This window comes from Leptopilina heterotoma, unplaced genomic scaffold (genome assembly GCF_015476425.1).
Source record: "Leptopilina heterotoma isolate Lh14 unplaced genomic scaffold, ASM1547642v1 Lhet_73, whole genome shotgun sequence".
In the NCBI taxonomy this organism is placed as follows: Eukaryota; Metazoa; Arthropoda; class Insecta; order Hymenoptera; family Figitidae; genus Leptopilina; species Leptopilina heterotoma.
In genome coordinates, this window is record NW_025111169.1 from 1,174,486 (window position 1) to 1,196,683 (window position 22,198).

General features: G+C 23.9%; 2 protein-coding genes and 1 non-coding gene across 3 annotated transcripts in view; 1 reads left to right on the forward strand and 2 right to left on the reverse strand.

The window, feature by feature from the left end:
* The window catches only part of LOC122510702 (flotillin-2), a 268,228-nt gene that overhangs the window by 50,498 nt on the left and 195,532 nt on the right, over window positions 1-22,198 (forward strand). The window lies entirely within an intron of this gene.
* The window catches only part of LOC122510731, a 54,959-nt gene that overhangs the window by 9,524 nt on the left and 23,237 nt on the right, over window positions 1-22,198 (reverse strand). Inside the window, exons 2-4 of the mRNA XM_043625583.1 lie at window positions 17,206-17,323; window positions 11,560-12,526; window positions 7,252-8,388 (exon numbers count right to left, since the gene is read on the reverse strand). Of these exons, the coding sequence (XP_043481518.1) occupies window positions 7,252-8,388; window positions 11,560-12,286 (1,864 nt within the window). The 5' untranslated portion in view covers window positions 12,287-12,526; window positions 17,206-17,323. The remainder of the gene's footprint in view (window positions 1-7,251; window positions 8,389-11,559; window positions 12,527-17,205; window positions 17,324-22,198) is intronic.
* Window positions 17,969-18,040, reverse strand: Trnaa-ugc. Its single transcript has one exon. It is a non-coding gene; the product is annotated as a tRNA-Ala (tRNA).

Here is a 22,198-nt window from a genome sequence, read left to right on the forward strand (position 1 = left end):
ACATAGATATTTTTTTTCACACAGTTGTTAAAAAAATTTGAAATTTTTTGAAAATAAATTCAACTTTTTTTCTGAGTCTTTTCAAGTTTTATCAGTAGTTTAAAAAGATTTTATTATTTCATAAATAAAATTTTATGTGATAATATATTTTTTTCTCGTCGAGAAACGAAGAGGATTTGATACTTTTTTTGCAAAAAAAATAAGGTATATTGATTATTTTTCCCACTAAAATAAAACAAAAAAAAAAAAACAAAGTTCATTCCCCTTGTGTTCCAGACACAGACACCTATTATCGTTTAGAAATTTAAAAAATGTTTCTTTTTTTCTTCTCATCCGATTTTTAATGCTGCAGCAGATACAATCATTTAATTTTGTTACGTCATGAGAATGCTTCTTTGATGACGACTGGTTGCTGAGTGAATCTTTACCTTAGAAATGAGGTTTTGTGTGTGTGACATTAAAAAAAAGAGAGAGGAGGAAAAAAAGGAAGCAGCAAAAATTATAGGATAAAATAGTATTTGTATTTAACTATTTAGACTTTGATATTTCTCCTGAAAATTTGCAATATATATCATCAGTTGAATAATTTCAAGGTCATATTTAATGTCTCCTTAATGCCGCGAGATTGATTTACAAGATTATTATCCCTGTTGGTTGTATACAATAATCCGGATACGTGACTTAAAATTTCTTTCCTTTTTTTTTCTTTTCTTGTGTTGCATATTTATTTATAGAGTCTGGATATTGTAAAGGCATTGATTTATTTTTGCAAAAATTTTAATCGTTTTTTAATTATTTTGTGTATTATTATAATTTTTTACCTGTACACAAATGTATTTGTATGAGTTAGTGAATGTGAACGTATATTTTGTATAAGGAAATAAGTTTCTGAAAAGGAAATAATTTTTTTTAAGAAAGTAAACAAATAAATAAATGAAGGAAATTAATATATTTTAATGGTTGTGTAAAAGTCCGTGAAGCTTGGCATTGATTTCTTGTGTGAAAGGTGAATTTGATAAATTAATTTTTGTATTAAAAAAAAGGAAGAAGAATTAATATTTTTTTCATATTTAACGTCAATATTTTTCGATACTTAACGTCAGTGGTTTTTCTTTATTTTTCGAAGAAATAAATTGTCATTTATTTACATTACTTATTATTTGAAAAAATATTTTTTTAATACTGATTTTTATAAAAAGAATCGTTTTTTGATTTTGAAGACAAAAAGAATTGTATGTGAAAAATATTTTTAGAATATTTACAATTGAAGAATATATTTTTGGAATCTTATTCAATTAATTCCCAGGCGCGAAAGACCAATGCTGACGATGGATTGAAGATTTATTGAGCCTTGAACGCCCAGCCTGGGTAACCCAGTGTTGAAGCAGTCTTTATACCACTGTCACTCAATGTTGATTCAGCATTGGACACCACTGTTCGTTCCATGCTTGATTGAAGACTCGGTCAATCTTTGTGAGTGAAGCTCGAACATCTGATCTTAATTCAAGCCTAAATCAATCTTGACAGTTTATTTATTGACGTGTGCACTTAAAAATATTAAATATAAATATTTATAAATTAATTAATATTAAAATATTTTTTATGATAATTTTGTATACTATTTAAAAATTATTATTAATTATTATTATTAAGATATCAATTGGTAAATAAATATTAATATTTATCTAGTGTATAATATTTATATTAATTATTAATTTATTAATAATAATAATAATAATAATAATAATAATAATAATAATAATAATAATAATAATAATAATAATAATAATAATAATAATAATAATAATAATAATAATAATAATAATTATTATTATTATTATTATTATAAAAAATATTAAATTAAAAATAAATATTAAATATTATTTTTTTTTATAATAATAATAATAATTATTATTATTATTATTAATTATATAAAATTTATATAAATAAAGTTAAATTATACATTATTATTTTTTTCTTGCAGTGTCAAATAATTGTTTTCAAAGTTCAAGAGTTTCGTTTGTCTGAAAAATTTTTAGTGTTAAAAAAATGTTCATTAGGGTGTAATAAATATTTATGCCTAGTAGTTTTACACTAGGATTAACTGTTTAGTAAATATGTATTATCAAAAAACTATTTTTTGTCAAACGCGTGCGATTAAACACAAATAACCTTGAGACTTTAGCATTGCCAACTTAAGAGTTTAACGTATGTGTTGAGTTGGTAATGCTGGAGTTTCAAGGTTATTTGTGTTTAGTCGCGCGCGTTTGACAAAAAATAGTTTTTTGATAATATTTACTAAATAGTAAAATTAGTAGTATTAGTAAAATAGTAGTCCTAGTGTAAAATTACTAAGCATATATATTTATCACTACCTAATGAACATTTTTTTTACTAATAATTTTTCAGATAAACGAAACTCTTAAACTTTGAAAATAATAATTTGACACTGTATACAAGAAAAACAATAATATATATAATTTAACTTATAAAATTATCATAAAAAATATTTTAATAATAAATAATTTATAAATATTGATATTTAATATTGTTCAGTGCACACGGTAATAAAGAAAGTGAATATTGTATCAAGATTGACCGAGTCTTGAATCGAGCATGGGACGAACATTGGTGTCCCATGCTGAACAAATATTGAGTGACGCGCCGTATATACAGAATATACGGCGCTGGCATTGAAATAGTAGATTAGGCGAGGTGCCTTCCAGCCTTCTGTGGCCGAGCGGTTTAAATGCGTGCGTTTAGGACTTCCGGGTATGCGTTAGGGGCGGGGTGCGTGAGTTCGATCCCACATGCGAGCGAATATTTTTCATTCTTTGTTTTAAGCGTTATATATAATAATAAAATTGTGTGTTGTGTTGTGAATAAAAAAATGTGAATATGTTTGTAAATAATATTAAAAAGTCTGCTGAAAAATCGAGAAAAAAATGTACCGATTAACAGAAAAATTGGTTTCTTTTACTAAAATTATTTTTTTAATATTACTATTTCAAATGAAATTTATTGTTAGTAATATATTATTTATATGAAAATAATATAATTATTATAATAATAACTTATTTCCAAACAAACGCATATAACATGAATAAAAATAATATCAATAATATTCATTACTATTATAATAATAATAATAATAATTATTATTATTATTAATATTATTATTAATATTATTATATACAATTCATATATATTCATATTATATTGAATAAGCGCGAGAGACGCGTAAATTTGGGAACAGTGGAAGCAGCCTTATTTCAGTCCTGCATTATAGGGTTCCGCAGCATTGATTGAACATTAAACGCCAATCTACAACAAAGACTGGAGCGTCAGTCTTAAATAAGTGTTACATTATAGCTAGAAGCAACCTTCGTTCCGCCGTCCCACCAAGGCTTGATCAATGTTGACCAAGCCTCAACGAAGGTTCCGTAAAGCCTGAATCCAGCGTCAGTTCTCGCCTGGGTTGATATTTAAATTCATTGTGAAAAACAAATAAAATTTAAATCAATTTTTATAGAAGCGAAAAGAATTTTATATTCAAGATTTTGAACAATTTCAAATTGCTTTTGAATAAAAAATTATAATTTTCTGTCAATAAGAAACTATTCAGGTAACGTAACGTAAATTTTGACAAATATTTTTTATTGATAAAAAATTGTAATTTTTATTCAAACGAAACTTTTAATTTTTTACAATGTTGAACATTTTTTTCCAAAAAAGAATTTTAAAAAATTCAAAAAAAGTTCTTTACTCTTCCACCACAACGATTTTAAAATTTGTTTTTTTTTTAAATTCGAAATTATGACATTGACTAATAATAAAAAAATAATGATAATAAAATACAAGTAATAAAAATGAAAACTCTAAAAAAAAATTTAAAAAATAAAAAAAAAGAGTAAATAAACAAGTGGAAAATAGAAAAAGAATAAATAAACAAATAAAAAAATAAAAAACAAAAATAATTAAAGAATAAAATTTTAAACGAACCAAAAATTTGTATCCAATATTGCCTTGACTACACGTGTGCGAATAAAATTTTAATTTAAACTTTAAAAAATCGACATTTTTTTTTATTTAATTTGTTATTTTAATTTTCATGATAAAAATCAGTGTAAATAAAAATTTTCTTTTTCTATTTCAAAACCAGTTACAAATTATTAATTAAAAAAAAAAATAATTACTCTTTTTTCTGAACCGAGAGAATTTTAAGTAAACGTTGATTAATTTTTTGTTCTTATTTAATCGATGTAAACTTTAGTGAGTTCAACTTGATTATTATAAAAAAGATATAATTACGGAAAGATTATTCTTTTTCTCCTGATTTTGAGAGCAAAGAAAATTACAATGTTACAAAGTCTAAATGTTTTGTTTGTTTTTTTTCGTGTTATTTAAGAAAAATTGTACAAGTTAGCCATTATGTTGTTTTTATCTTTCCTTTTATTAAAAGCAGAATTGTTGAAGCAAATTATTATTGGAGGTAAAAAACTTTGAAACCTTTTTTCTGTAATGCATACATAAATTTTAATTTTATTTTACTAAAAGTCTTACTATTATACACTATATAATATGTACAAAAATAAAAACTGATGTCGATAATCAGAACGACATTATGGCACGCAGATATAATTTGTATATACCTGAGAGGCAAATTATTCTTTTTTACATCTGATTAAAAAAAAGTACAATTATTTTTGAAACGTAATTTCAAAGTGTGGAAAAGTGCGGAAATTAGAAATAGAATGATAAACATTTGTAAATGCAACGCTGAAAAAAATTCATTTGATTTTAATTATAATGATATCCAGAAGTTCTAAATTTTGAAATGAATGGAATATTTTTTATTGAAAATATTTTCGAAAATTACTGATTGCAATAAAAATTAGAAATTTAAAGTTTGAAGTTGGTATCGACGATTATCGTCAAAAACTATTCTTTGGAAGTTTTTAGTGATGAAAATCGCACTAATTTTACTGTTTTTGTTTAGCTATACTGAAACTTTCAATTTTCAACGATTTCGATTCAAAAACTTCGAAAAAGTGGTTACATTTCTTGGTTTCATAGAAAGAAAATTATTTTTTATGTTTAGCGTCGACGCTAACTTCAGAGATCTTCAAACTTTACTTTTAGAAACTTTATAATTATTTTTTTTGTTAGTGATTCAAAATTATTCTAATAAAAATTTAATTTGAAGAAGAAGTAAATAATTTTCGTTCATTTGATGGTTTCGAAGCTTTAATAATGTTTATTTATTAATATTTTGCTTTAATTATTTAATAATAAATTTTGTATCAAATTAATTTATCAAATAAATATTTACTTGATTCAAATAATTTTTATTTAAATCAAATAAATTGGATTTGAAAAATGTTCCTTAAGTTGTAAAAGTTCGAACGTTAAAAACGAAATTTCTTTGTTTCTTCTTCAAATTAAATTTTTATAACAATAATTTTGCGTTACGTAAAAAAAAATATTTATAATGTTTCTAAATGGCAAATTTAAGTTTTTAATTTTTATCGCACCTAGTAATTTGTGAAAATTTAATAAAACGTATTTCGTTTATTTGAAAATTAAAAACTTGTGAACTATTTGAACCAATAATTTCAGTATTTGGAGCAAAAAAAACCATTTAATTTTTTTAATATTTCATAAAATTATTTGATTCAAGTAAATATTTATTTGATAACATACAAGAAATCGTTTACTTGAATCAAATAAATCTTTTTAGTGAATAAAATAAAATAAATTTTTTTTCTGTGAAACCAAAAAAATGAGACAATTTTTTCATAGATTTTGAGTTCAAACCATTAAATAGAAAAGTTTCATAATTTCAGGTGAAAGAAAATGCAGTAAAATTAGAATCATTTTCATCACTAAAAACCGTAAAAAACAGTTTTTGACGCTAACTTTAGAGATCTGAATAAAATTGACAAAATCGAATCTCAGCTATTAAAATTTTCGTTTAGAAAAAATACAAGCGAAAAAAATTTTTATATACAATATTTATTCGGTTACGATCCTAAAAGAAATAATGAACATTTTGTCGTTTTGGTATGATTTTAAATAGACATTATTTAAATTTGTACTAAGCAGACTCTAAATCTAAACTGGCGTTGAAAAATATTTTTTTAAAATCATTAGTACTTGTAAATTTTTAGAAAAGTTATTTCCTTTCTCACATTAATTTTTTCTTGATGAATGCGTGTGAAGTCCGCAACGTTTATGATTGATTGCAATTTATATTTTTCACAAGAAAAGTAATAAACTTTTTCTGATCAAAAATGTTTTTCTCAAAAATGGTGCACGGAGAAAAATATGAAGTAATTTTTACTACTTTTATAGTAAAACATTTCTGGTTACTTTTACTACTTTCGGAGTAAATTTTGCTACGTACAAAGTAAATTTTACTTTGTAATTTTTTACAAATAATTATGTTCTCTGAACGTAGTAAAATTTACTCCGAAAGTAGTAAAAGTTACCAGAAATGTTTTACTATAAAAGTAGTAAAAGTTACTTTATATTTTTCTCCGTGTGCATCTAGAAACTTGGTAAACATTTATTTTCTAGAAAAGTTTATAAAAATTTAAGATCACTGAAATTAGCGTCGAAAAAAGTTTTGTTTTAGCTCGTTCAAAAATTGGCAACTGCTAGCACTAGTTACGAACGATATTTTTCATAACAAGGTGCAAAAAAGTGCCCTTTTTTGCACCGCGTTATGAAAAATAATTTTATTAACGCTTTAGAATAAAAAAGTGTTCTAAACTTATTTTTTATTTTAACTTCAGAGACTTCGTTGAACGTTGTAAGTTGAACGTTGTAAACTTCACAAAAGTGATTATACGGTATATGCCCTAAAGTACAATTTTTAAGAAAGATTCTTAAATGTTCGTCTCATCAGTAAACTATTTATGATGTCGTCTAAAAAATTAATGCTACAAACGCTTATCATGAGATCATATCGAAATATTTTACAACAAAAAAATGATCCCACTTGCATGTGTCTAGTATTTATATTTTCTATCACATTTGTTCAGCATCTGACTCAAGAGTTTTAAAATCTATTTCTATTGTCATTTTCGCTCCTTCACTTAAGTCTATAACTGCTATAACACTTTCCTAAACTATCACTCAAGAAGAAATAAAAAATTCTTCCTGATAAAGTTTCCTATTAATACTATGTATTGAATTTCTTAAAAAATTGACTACTGACTGAATTTATTGTAATTGTGCGTTATCTACCCGTAAGATCCAGCCAGTCACTTTTGATAAGATCAGCACCTTTCTCGCCGATCATGATAACCGGCGCGTTTGTATTGCCACTGGATATAGTTGGCATGATAGATGCGTCTATAACTCTCAATCCACCAACACCGTAGACTCTTAATCTTGGATCGACCACAGCTTCCGGATCGTGAGCAGGTCCCATTTTTGCCGTACCAACTGGATGATAAATTGTCATCGATATGTGTCTGGTATGACATTCCCAATAGGCATCAGATCCAAATTTCAAATGCTTGCAACCTGGAATTTTGATTCTATGCACTCGTGAACCAAATTGCTTGAAGACCTTCGCCTCACTGACTCTCATCGCTATCTTTGCACCCTCGACCAACGTCGCGATATCCAAAGGATCGTCGAAGTAATTCGGATTGATGATGGGATTCTGAAAGGGATTCGAGCTACTTAATCTAATTGTCCCACGTGATTTGGGTCGCAATAAAAGGGGCATTATTGTCCACGCGTCCTTATTGGCTATTGGTCTGAAAACAGTGTTGTAGACCTCGTCAGTGATGCCCAGTACTTTTCTCACTTGAATGCCCGAATCCGAAGCTATCGACGCCGGTGCCATGTGAAATTGTACATCCGGAAACAATCCACTTGCATTCGCATATTTTGTATTGACAAAAGCATAGGCTTCGACGCCACCTAATGATGTCATTGGACCTCTTCCGTTGGCAACATACTGCAATGTCATTGGTGCTGCTTGAAAGCGATTTTGAACAATTGACACTGGTTTGTCTATTAGAAATGTTAATCCACCCATTCCCACATGATCCTGGAGATTGTCGCCCACTTTCAAGTCACGCAGCACTGGAATTCCAAGTTCCTGTAGGTGTTCCTTGGGTCCAATGCCAGACAGCATCAACAACTGGGGACTATTGACTGCGCCTGCTGAAAGAATCACTTCCTTTCGTGCGCCGATAAATTGTTTTCTTCCATCACGATAGAACTCCACGCCCGTTGCTCTCATTGTTTCAGAATCGATAACAATCTTTGTCACGTGAGCATTCAATGCCGTGTGGAAATTTCTTCGCAATCTCACCGGGCGAATGAAGGCTTTCGCTGTTGAACATCTTGTACCGCGGCGAATTGTTCCTGTAAAACATGGAAATTTATCAAATATTAATTGAATTGTTTCTGTTATTATTTTAATTCTTATGGGAGAAATTATTGTTTTGACAGAATAATTCCCTGAAGACTAAAGATAATCTCCAATGTATTTCAATTTCTATTAGTGTAGGACGATTTCAACAATTTCGATTTTGCTGACTCTAGAAAATGATTTTTCTTTAGTTTAGCTGAATAAAATAAAAATTTTCTTGGATTTTTAGTCTAAAGCGACTTTAAATTCGCTAATAATAGAAATCAAAAAACTACTCTCAAAAATTATAATCTAATTTTTCAAAACGATTCAATTATTTTCAAAAAATATTCGAAATTCAATTATTTTCAATATCTAGTATTTTCATAAAATTTCGCAAAGCAATTCAATTATTTTTTTTAAAAAAAATGATAAAATTAATTCAAAATTCAATTATTTTTATAAATAATAAAATTTTCACAGGAATTCAATTAATTTAGATTATTTTTTAGAAATAGCATTTTCAAAAAAGTTTTAAATGAATCAATTATCTAACAAAATTTTTATACAATTCTTCACAATAATTCAATTACATTCACTAATAATAACATTTTTCATAGAAATTCAATTTTTTAAAAAATTTTTTGATAAAATTCTAAAAAAATAAAGTTTTCTACAAAAGAATTCAATTATTTAAAATAAAATTTTCATAATGTTTATTATATTTCGAAAGCAGTAATTATTGAAAACAATGTTTTTAAAATTCTCATGAAGAATTCAATTATTTTCAAAAATAACAGAATTTTCCACAGAAATTCAATTCTTTTAAACATTTTAATAAAATTTTTCGCAATAATTCAATTGTTTTCATAAATAATAATAAAATTTTTTACAGGGATTCAATTATTTTCATAAATAATAAAATGTTTTACAGAGATTCAATTCCTTTAAAAATTACAAAAATTCTTCTCAGGAATTCAATTATTTTTGAAAATTTTAATAAAACTCATTGCAGAATTTCAATTATTTTTAATACAATTTTAATCGAATTCCTCGAAAAATGTATTATTCTTAAAAATTTTATTAAAATTCGTTGCAAGAATTCAATTATTATATAAAAATTTGTTGATGAAATTCTTTATGAGAATTCAATTTTAAAAAATATTCAATTATTTAATAAATTATATGCTTTTGTATTTAAAGAATTGAATTCTTGTAGAATTTTCTAAGAATAATTGATTTAAAAATGAATTTCAGTTAAAATTTTCGATAATTGTTGAATATTAAAATCATTATGGTGGAAATGTTTAGAAATGATCGAATTTTTATAACACTTTTAATTAAATTCGTCTAAAAAAATTTCAGGAATTTAATTATTTTTATTAATTATAAAATTTATCAAAAAAATTATAAGTAATAAAATTTTGCACAGGAATTCAATTATTTAAAATAAAAATTTGTTGATTAAATTTTTTGGAAGAATTCAATAATTTACAAAAATATAAAATTTTTTCACAGGAATTCAATTATTTTCAAATATTTCAATAAAATTCTTCTCAAGAATTCAATTATTTACATAAATAATTCTTTGAAAGAATTCAATTATGTCGATAAATTACAAAATTATTCTCGAAAATTCAATTATTTTGAGGCATTTTAATCAAATTCTTTGCAAAATTCAATTATATTCATAAATAAGAATATTTATCAAAAGAATTCAATTATTTTTAAAAGGAATAAATTTCTTCTTGGAAATTCAATTATTTTAAGAAATTCTAATAAAATTGTTGGGAAAAATTCAATTATTTTCATAAATTTTAAATTGCTTTTTAGGAATTCAATTATTTTCAAAAAAATGTAATAAAATACCACACAGACATTCAATTATTGTCAAAAATTTTAATAGAATTATTCTTTGTAAAATTTAATTATTTTTAAAAACTTTTTGCAATTCAATGATTTTCAATTTCTACTATTTTCATAAAATTTCCAAACAGAATTCAATTGTTTAAAAAATTTTTTTGTAAAAATCTTTTTAAGTAATTCAATTCTTTTTTATGAATACATAATAAAAATTTCTCAGAAATTCAATTATTTAAATTAAAATTTGTATAAAAGTAGCGGAAAGAAATCAATTATTTAAAAATATTTATAAAATTCTTGGCAAGAATTTAATTATTTTTAGAAATTTTTAAATTCTTTCATGAATATAATAAAATTCATTGCAAGAATTCAATTTATTAGCAGGATAAGAAAGAAGTAAATATTTTTTATGAAAATTAGGAAAAAGTCAGGAAAATAAAAAATATGGAATGGAATTTTTGTCAGTTTTGTGAAGTGTCTAAAACGAGTTTTTTTTTGTCTTCAAGTTTAATTTTTCGATAGCTACTTTTTACTAATTTTTTTAGTTTGATAGCTACTTTTTTAAAATTAATTATCGAGTGCAAAGTCTGAGAAAATCTTCAATGTAGTTCAATTTCTGTTATTGAGAGACGATTTCAACAATTTTGATATTGCTGACTTTAGAAAATGATGATGTTTCTTTTCTGTTTGGCTGCATTCAAAAAAATGTTTAGTAGATGTGACTACTTTTTAACTACTGGCAACAATTCAATTAAGTCCTCAACTGAATTTAAAAAGTTGTATTGACTACCAAAAAGTAGTTAAAAGAACTAAGAAAGTAGTTGGTGCAATCTGATTTTGTAGTTGTTTTTTGTAATTTAACTACTTTTTCTAGTCAACTGGACTATTATTTTTTAACTACATGAAAAATAGTAAAATTAACTACACAAAAATTGTTAGCACAACTAAAAAAATTGTGAAAAAAACTTAAACTACTTTCCACTCAACTACATAATAGTGGTTGAAAATTTCGACTAAATTTTTTTCAGTGTGAATAAAATAATTATTTTTTTTTTGGATCTTTAGACGTCTAAAGCAACTTTTTTTGCGCCTTAAAAGTCGTTAGACGTAACAAAAAAGAGAAATCATCATCAGTTTTTTTAGTGTGTGAAAGATGCATCTTTGGAAAGTAATGTCCAGCTACATCTCCAATTATTAACCCCTTAACTGCCATGGCAAAGATTTTTGTCGTCAAATCTTTGCCATGGCAGTTAAGGGGTTAATAATTCATAAATCGGCTCTAAAATATAATTAAGCTTATCTTAAGTAGGTAAAAAAAATACCTTGAGACAGCATAAATCCAGTTTGGATTTCCCCATTGATGTCCCTATTTTCGTATCCAATCTCCATTCCAGCTTGCACAAAAGCCACGGCCAATGGCGTCCGCCACGGTGATTCCTGAACAGTCAAGAAGCCCCCCGAACCATGATACGGACTATTCATCAAATACGGATTCCGATTGTCCTCAGACTTCTTGAAATAGTAGAGAGCCTGATCGTAGCCCCAACCTGGATTTCCCAACGACTCCCAATAGTCATAGTCGTGTCTATTCCCACGAACATAGAGCATATAATTCAGTACACTGGAACCACCTAAAACCTTCCCTCGCGGCCAGTTACATCGTCGATTTTTCATAGCCAAGCATGCAGCCTCAGTTGGTTCCGTTTTATATTTCCAGTCTAATTTTGTCAGCTGCAAATAGGCAGCCAGCGATGGTACATCGGTGATTTCATTCTCATCGGGTCCAGCCTCGAGGAGAAGTGTTGTCCACTCGGGTATTTCTGATAATCGACTCGCCACCACGGCACCAGCCGATCCACCACCAACAACAATGAAATCATACTCCAAATCCAATGGATACCTGTTGATTGGCTTACTCTCAGGATCCAGCTGATCGTAGCGATAGAATGAGAGACCGGCGATCAATAGTGGTACAAGCCAGAGACTTGAACCAACAAGACCGAGAGCTCCCTTCAAAGCTGACGTCACGACAATAGCGCTGAAAACCATTTCTGTCACAATTGCTGAAACCTTGTTTCATTCCTATCAATAATTTTTTTTTTTTTAATTTGGTTTTGTTTTTTGTATTTCGTAGAGGGGAATTCCTTTTTTGGTGAATTTCGATTTGTCAGGGCAGTAAATCTGGAGGCCTCAACCTTTTTCTTTCGAGACCTCGGCCACTACTTGGTCTGCACATCTTATAATTGATGGACTTTTGTGTTAGAGAAGCATCTTTGGATTTTTGATTTTCTGAAACAATTGAGATTTATATTAGGTGTTTGTTTAGTGATGGAATAATTAGTCTTTAAATTATTTTATTTTTTACATTGAACGTGTAAGCAAAAAGTATATTGTGTATCCAACAAGAGGAAAAAGAAGATGTTTTCGCACTAGGTGCACACGGTGCTTTATGTAACACTTGTTTAGAAAAAAAATCATTATTATTCTGTTTTAACGGAGAAGTGTAATCTTATGCTGATTACAGTGTATGTTGTGCTATACACTCTAAAAAAAAGTAATCTCATAATTAGACAGGATTGCCACAGATCAGGAAAATCAGGGAATTCAGGGAAAAGTCAGGGATTTTTGTTAAAGTACTAGAAGAAATTGAATTTTGGAGAAGTTACGAGTGATTGCAAAAATTCAATTATTTAAAAAAGTAGGTAATAAAATTCTTCGCAGAAATTCAATTATGTTCAAAAATTTAAAAAAATTCAATTATCTTTTAAAATAATAAAATTCTTCTCCAAAATTCAATTATTTTCAAAATTTTTTAAAAATTCTAGCCAAAATTTAAATTATCTTTAAAAATAATAAAATTCTTCTCTAAAATTAAATTATTTTCAAAAATTTTCCTCAATTCAGTGATTTTTAATATCTACTATTTTAATAAAATTTTTCAAGAGAATTCAATTATTTAAAAAATTCGAATAAAATCATTCGCAAGAATTCAATTATAAATAATAAAATGCTTTTTAGGAATTCAATTATTTTCAAAAAAAAAATTTAATAAAATACCACACAGACATTCATTGTCAAAAATTTTAATAAAATTCTTTGTAAAATTTAATTATTTTTAAAAACTTTTCGCAATTCAATGATTTTCAATATATCTACTATTTTCATAAAATTTCCAAACAGAATTCAATTATTTAAAAATTTTGTTTTAAAATCTTGGTAAGGATTCAATTCTTTTCACAAATAATAAAAATTCCTTAGGAATCCCATTATTTAAATTCGAATTTGCATAAAATTAGCCGAAAGAAATCAATTATTTAAAAAATTTGATAAAATTCTTCGCAAGAATTAAATTATTTTTATATGTAAATATATTTAAATTCTTTCATGAATAAATAATGAAACTCGTTGCAGTATTTCAATTATTTTAAATACAATTTTAATTGAATTTCTCGAAAAATGTAATTATTCTTAAAAATTTTATTTTTAAGAATAAAATAAATAAATAAATAATAAAATTTTCAAATAATTGAAAATTTGTTGATAAAATTCTTTATGAGAATTTAATTCTCCTAAAAATTGTCAATTATTTTTATAAATAATTAAATTCTTCTTTGAAATTCAATTATTTAAAAAAATTTTAATATAATTCATCTCAAGAATAACATTATATTTATAAGTAATAAAATGTTTTACAGGAATTCAATTATTTTCATAAATAATTTAACTCTTCCCAGGTTTCAAATTATTTTTATTGTTAATTTTAAATGAATTCCTCAAGAAATGTTATTATTTTTAACATTTTTATTAAAATTCGTCGAAAAAATTCAACTACCTATTTAGAAATTTTTTTATAAATTTCTTCGCAATAATTCAATTATTTGCAGAAATAATAAAATTTGTTTGCAGACATATTCAATTAATTTCATGAATAATAAAACTCATCATAGAATTTCAATTATTTTAATTACAATTTTAATCGAATTTCTCGAAAAATGTAATTATTCTGGAAAATTTTCTTAAAATTCGTCAAAAAAATTCAATTATTTAAAAATTTCAATTATATAAAATTATAAAAAAAAAATTATAAAATTATATGAATTATAAAAATTTGTTTATAAAATTCTTTATAAGAATTCAAATTTAAGAAACATTCAATTACTGAATAAATTTTTTTTTGTATTCAAATAATCGAATTCTCGTATAGAATTTTTTAAAAAGCATTGATTTAAAAATGAATTTTAGTAAAAATTTTAAATAATAATTGAATATTCAAAGCATTATAGCATGAATTTTTAGAAGTAATTGAATTTTGAAAACGTTTAATTGAATTTTTTTCGAAATTATTTCAAGTTTTTATTTTCTAAATATTTAATTGAAGAATATTTTCTGATTAATCGAAATTTTATAAAATTGAATTGTAATTTGTAAACAAATGGATTTGAAAATTCTCAAGGAAGTTTTGCAAAAAGTATTAAAAATAATTGATAATTGAATTCTTTCGAAGAATTTTAATAATATTTTTGAAAATAATTAAATTTTTCAAAAAATTTACTTAAAATTGTATTAAAAATAATTGAAATCATGTGAAGAATTTTATTATTTATGAGAATAATTGAAGTCTTGCTACGAATTTTTATTACATTTTTTTAAATAATTGAAATCTTGTGAAGAATTTTCATTATTTTAAAGAAAATAGAATTCTTGCAACGAATTTTATTCAATTTTTTTTTAAATAATTGAAATCCTGTAAAGAATTTTATTATTTATAATAATTTTCAATAATTAGTTAATTTTAGGAATTTTGAATTTTTATAAAAAAAAATAATTGAATTTTTTAAAAATAATTGCATTTTCCTAAAGTGAAGAGTTTTATAGAAGTTTTTCAAAATAATCAAGATTAGTTAAAAATTAAAAATTGTTTGAAATAATTAAAATTTCCTAAAATTCTATTAAAAATAATTGAATTTTTGAACGAAATTTATTGTAAATTTTTGAAAATAATCGATTGAAATTCACTACTTTAATTTTATTAATTATTTTAATTCTATTTATTATCTATAAATTAATATTTTTACATGTTATTATTAAAAATTTTTTAAATAATTGCAATGTCTTGAAATAATTGAAATTTTCTAAAATTCTATTAAAAATAACTAAATTAAAAAATAAAAATTTATTGAAATTTTTGAAAAAAATCTAGGGAAGTTCGCCTCATTCATTTTTAAAAATATTTCACTTCTTGTTTGTTGGAGACAATTGAATTTTTATAAACAGCAAATTGAAATTTTTCAAAATAATTCCATTTTCCTAAAATTCTATTAAAAATAACTAAATTTTTTATAGAATCTTATTGTAATTCTTGAAAGTAATCAAGGGAAGTTTGTTACGTTAATTTAAAAAAAATTTCAGTTCTATTTGTTAAAGATAATTGGATTTTTCAAGAAAGTAATTGAAATTGTTTTCAATTAATTGCATTTTTATCAAATTTTGTTAAAAATAATTGAATTTTTTAAAGGGAAATTTTTAAAGAAAGTAATTAAGAAAAGTTCGTTATACATTAATTTCAACAACAAAAATTTTTAGTTATATTTGTTCAAGATAATTGAATTTTTCAAGAAAGTAATTGAAATTGTTTTTAAATAATTGCATGTTCCTAAAATTTTGTTAAAAGTAATTGAAATTTGGAAGAATTTTATTGGAATTCTTGAAAGTAATTGAAAAGGAAAAAATTCTAGCTTACCATCTCCAAAATTAAATTGTAATATAAATTCATATTTACTTCTGTCATAGTAAAATTTACTAAATAAAAATAGTAAAAATTGACAAAAATTTCAAATGATTTGGGTTTTATTTTAAAAATAAAAAAAGTTACTTTAGTTTATTTTTCTCTTCGTCTATGGTTTATCAACCTTCCCAAATTAACCTGTAACTTTACAGCAAGCTTGCACTACAAATTTACTTACTTTACACCCAAATTTACCACAAGTAGTAAAATGCAAGCTTGCTGTAAATTTACAGGTCACTTGCATCGTTTACTGTCCCAAAAGAAAACGAAACTATAATATCGAAAGTATAAAATTCCTTTATAGCCAAAAGAAATCCAAACATTTTTCCTCACATATATTATTATACTTTCTTCGATAAATTTTATTAATCTTCTGTCAAATTTTGCAAACAAAAAGAATAAAATTAGATGAAAGTTTTTAATATAAAATTAGGTATTAAAAAAAAAGTATAAAAATGATTTTTATTTACTTTCTTTATAATATTTACATTTCTTTTATATATATTTTATGCTTTCTCCAATTGCATATACCATAAGTTTCAGGTTTTTAAAAAAAAAAAAAAATGTTTTACAACACTGTTATTCCTTTGGTTAGAATTTTTTTTCTCCTCTCTTTTACTTCAAATCTAACTGCTTTTATGAAAATAAAATTGAAAATATAGTTATTTGTGGCTTACGGATTGATGACAATAATTCTCGTAATTTGATCAAAGAAATGCGCGTTTCATTCTATAAGGAAAAGACCTCTCGATAACAGTCGCATTCTTCTTTTCTCCCAGACATTTGTATTGTGCAATAAAAATTGAATGTAACGATATTTCGTCTACTTTTGTATGTATAGTAGGATTTGAAAAAGAAATAATCTTTTATATATAGTCACATAGAAATTATGGTGTTAGATTTTTTATTGGTCATCATTAAACATTACGGTGTTCATTAAAATTTATTTTCAATGTGTTGGATTCTATTTTTGGATCTTCGGAAATCTGATTTTTTTTTTAAATATATTTGTATCAATATAATCAAAGTAAGAAAGCGTGAAATATAAAATTTTTATTCTCTTTTGGTGTCAACAGTATACGTGAAAAGTTGTTTTTTTTATGAATTCTTTACATTTTATTACATCATTCACGTCATAAGATTTGTGAGAAAATATTTAATGATGGTTATCACGGTTACTTACCCCAACCAATCACATCTCATAGTTAGTGGCTGTATTGATGGTTCACTTTCGTTCAAATTGCAACTGGCACCTTCGTTCTTCCTCGTAAAGTCTCAATCAGTGTTTAATTTCCTGCGCTCTGAAACGTATTTACCTTGTTAATTGACAATCGATTGGCCTGATAAAGTATTGATTCATTATTATTGTTCTATTTAAATTAATACCAAGTTTTTGTAGGTGCATTGAGAAAAATAATGTGTTGAGCATAAAACTAATTTCCTTTTAAAACAAGTCCTTTAATGATTTATTTTCTATCGTAAAAGGAAACTTTAAAATTTTTAAATTCTAGACGTTTATTGACAAAACAAAAAAGAATAGATTAACTAAAAATTAAATTAAAAAAGGATAAAAGATTTCTTTTGTTATTTAAAATTTTAAATGAAATTTCATTTCTTTTTGTCATAAGAAGAAATCCTTTCAAATTAATATTTAAAGGAAAATCCTCTTATAAGATGAAAGGTTTCCTTTGAAGCTAAATAGATTGTTTTCTCAGTGCAGTTAATTAATAATTTGTTGAATTAAATATTAGAGGAAAATATTCTATAAATAAAATAAAATATAATATAATATAATATAATATAATATAATATAATATAATATAATATAATATAATATAATATAATATAATATAATATAATATAATATAATATAATATAATATAATATAATATAATATAATATATGTTGAGGTTTTTTGAATTTGGGTAAAAAAATAGCAAAAAATTTGGAGATGCCGGGGATCGAACCCGGGGCCTTTCACATGCAAAGCGAACGCTCTACCACTGAGCTACATCCCCGTGATTGTCTTGGAAATTTTTACAATCGAACACGTGTTGAAGTCCCCCCTTTTACTAAATGACTCATTCACTCTCCTCCCTCCAATACTTTAACTACTATTTCTTAATTACATAATTATGACAAATACATTTTTCCTATTTTTCTGTAAAGAAAAATAGTTATAATCAACACAAAAAAATCCGAAACTTTTACTGAAATAAAATTATACGTGTTTTTACTTATTCGCAAAGTAAAAAATAATTTATTATTAAAAGTATAATAATTTTAGAAAAAGACTTATTTTTCTTACATTCGATTTAGCAGTTTTTTTTTCTAATAAAGTCTTGTAATAACAAATTTTTTTTTAATTTTTCAACGTTAAAATTTCAATTATTTTTATGATTAATAAAATTTTTCTTTGAAATTCAATTCTTGGGATAATTTCAATTTTTTTCAAAAATTTTCCTAAATTCAATGATTTTCAATATCTACTATTTTAATAAAAATTTTCCAAAAGAATTCAATTATTTAAAAAAAAATTTGGATAAAATTTTAGGTAAACATTTAATTATTTTCATAAATAATAAAAATATCACAGGAATTCAATTATTTGAAAATGTTTTTAATAAATTTCTTCGCAACAATTTAATTATTTTCATAAGTATAATCAATTTTTTTTACATGGATTCAATTATTTTCGATAAATAATACTATTCTTTTTAGAAATTAAATTATTTTCATAAGTAATCAATAAATTGTTTTACATGGATTCAATTATTTTCGATAAATAATAAAATTCTTTTTAGAAATTCACATATTCATCGCAAAATTTCAATTCTTTTTAATACAATTTTAATCGAATTCCTCGAAACATGTAATTATTCTTAAAAGTTTTATTAAAATTCGTCAAAAAAATTGAAGTATTTAAAAATTTGTTAATAAAATTCTTCATGAGAATTCAATTTTCAGAAACATTCAATTATTTAATAAATTATTTATTTCTTGCATTTAAATAATTGAATTCTCGTAAAATTTTCTAATAAAAATTAATTTTAGTTAAAATTTTAGATGATAATTGAATATTAAAAGCATTAGAGTGTAAATTTTTAGAAAGAATTGAATTTTTAAGACAATTTTAATTAAATTCATCTAAAAAAAATTCAAAAATTCAATTACCTACGTTCAAAAAATTTTTAAAATTCTCCTCAAAATTTCAATTATTTTTATAAATAATAAAATTCTTCTTTGAACTTCAATTATTTTCAAAAATTTTCTACAATTCAATGATTTTCAATATCTAGTATTTTAATAAAATTTTCCAAAAGAATTCAGTTCTTTAAAAAATAATTTTAATAACATGTTACAAAAATTCAATTATTTGCAAATTTTTTTATAAATTTCTTCGCAATAATTCAATTATTTTCATAAATAATAATTTTTTTACAGGAATTCAATTATTTTCATAAATAATTAAATGTTTTACAGGGATTCAATTATTTTCGATAAATGATAAAATTCCTTTTATGAATTCAATTATTTAAATAAATAATAAAACTCATAGCAGAATTTCAATTATTTTTAATACAATTTTAATTGAATTCCTCAAAAATGTAATTATTCCTAAAAGTTTTATTAAAATTCGTCAGTAGAATTCAATTATTTAAAAATTTATTGATAAAATTCTTTGTGAAAATTCAATTTTTCCAAAATTTTCAATTATTTTTATGAATAATTAAATTCTTCTTTGAAATTAAATTATTTTAAAAATTTTTAATAAAATTAATTTCCAGAATAAAATTATTTTTATGTCATAAAATGATTGACAGGAATTCAATTATTTAAAATAAAAATGTAATAAAATTCGTTGCAAAAATTCAATTATTTTCATAAATAATTTAACTCTTCTCAGGATTTAACCAATTTTTAATGTTAACTTTAAATGAATTCCTCAAGAAATGTAATTATTTTTAACAATTTTATTAAAATTCTTCGAAGGAATTCAATTTATTTAAAAATTTGATGATAAAATTCTTAATTTTTGATTTTGTTGAATTTTGAGAATTCAATTTGAAGAAACATTGAATTATTCAATAAATTATTTATTTTGAGAAACAGTCAATTATTTAATAAATTATTTATTTTTGTATTTAAATAATTAAATTCTCGTCCAATTTTTTTTTTTTTTTGATAAAAGTTAATTCAAGAATGAGTCTTTGTTAACACTTTAGAAAATAATGAAATATTGAAAGCATTATAGCATGTGAATTTTTAGAAAGAATTAAATTTTCAAAAGGTTTCAAATTAAAATTTTTGAAAATTTGAATTTTTCATACTTTTAACTAACAATTCTGTAGAATTAATTTTGTTGAAGATGTTTTATTAATTTAAAAAAAAAAAAATTTAAAGTTTTGTTTTCCAATATATATTTATTGAAAAATTTCCGAATAATGGAAATTTCGTAAAATTGAATTTTAAAGAAATAGATTTAAAAATTATCAAAGAAGTGTGTTTAAAAAATTATTAAAAATAATTGATTTAAAGAAGAATTTTACTCTCTAAACTTGAATTACTAAAAAATTTTTACTAATTTGAATTAGTGGCAGACTTTTTGCTTTTGAATTAGTAAATTTTACTAATAAATAGTCATTTCTACTAAATTTTTAGTAAAATTTACTAATTCAAAAGCAAACAGTCAGTCACTAATTCGAAGTAGTAAAAATTTTTACTAATTCAAATTTAGAGAGTAGTTAAAAATTCTAGAAAATAATTTATTTATTTTTTCTTTTTTTTAAATATTTCCTTTTGTTTCATTATACCAACCCCACATAACCTTGGAGAGCGGAATCCAAGGTATCTGTAGGCAGATTTCCCAAAATTCCCTAAGCAAAAAAAAAAAAAAAAAAATAATGATTCTATCACTCGGTAATCTTTAATTTATTATAAAACATGAAGAAATCAATTATTCCGAGTTGAAGACTCGGAATAATCGATTTCTTCTTGTTTTATAACAATATTATTAATATTGATAAATAAATAAATTTATTTCTTAAATTAATTTATTAATATTATTAATAGTTATTGAATTTAAAGAAAAATGAAAATTTGGTCTGGAAATGAGGAAAAAGTCATGAAAAAACCAAATCAAGTATTTGTGGCAACCCCGATGATAAAAAATATAGAGATAAATAGAAATGTCAATAAAAATAGTGACTAAAAATATTGTTTACATTTTACATGAAAATTCAATAAATATTATCTACATTTTAAGTTTAACAATATATATGTATACTAACAAGGGGGAACAAGTTTAAATGGTTAACTATTATATACAGATCTAATGAGTGAGTGCACTATTATATATAATATTGAAATAAAAACAGTAATCACTATAAAGTTGAAAGAAGGATTTCCAAGTGTTGGTGTTGGTACGGCGCATAGTGTATGTATTTAGTTGAACGTTTCCGTATAAAATACATTGTATTGTGTATTATATGTTCAAGTATAAAGTATACTTTAAGTACGTACACATTCGCTATATATTTTTTCAAGTAGAAGTACGAGATGGTGATCTCATAACAGGGAAAGGAGAAAGTGTTTCGCAGTTGTAAAGCCAGACTTCTTCTTTTCCTTCTATTCACGAAAGTCACGGTTACGTTACACATTTCTCAATCATTAACACGCGATTAATAATAGGACAGTTAGGTGGCGACCTTGCGCGTGTACCCTGACCATATATCAACATTGTACTTAGAATAATAACGCTTTGGACACTTCCAATTAAACATGTGCTTTTATTTCCTCAATTTTATTATTTACTTCTTGCGGGAACTCATCATCATCATCATCATTTCTTGTCTCATTTTTATTGTTATTTTGCTTTTGATCTTTGGGTTTTCAATATATTTTCGCTTTGACATAATGATGATAGATTCTTTCATGATTGATGATAAACCTTTTTTTTTTTGTTTTTTATCGATAGTTTTAACTCCCTAATTGTTTACGGGTTTACAGTTTTTCTAACTCTAAATTTGAATTAGTCCTTTGACTATAATAACAGCAGGCTTCGCACTCATCTACTAAAACCTACTATTTACTACTTTTTGTTTTTTTACGTTATGCTACTATTTGGGTTCTTTTTTTAGATTCCAGCCACTAAAAGCTGCTATTTCTGTTTTTTT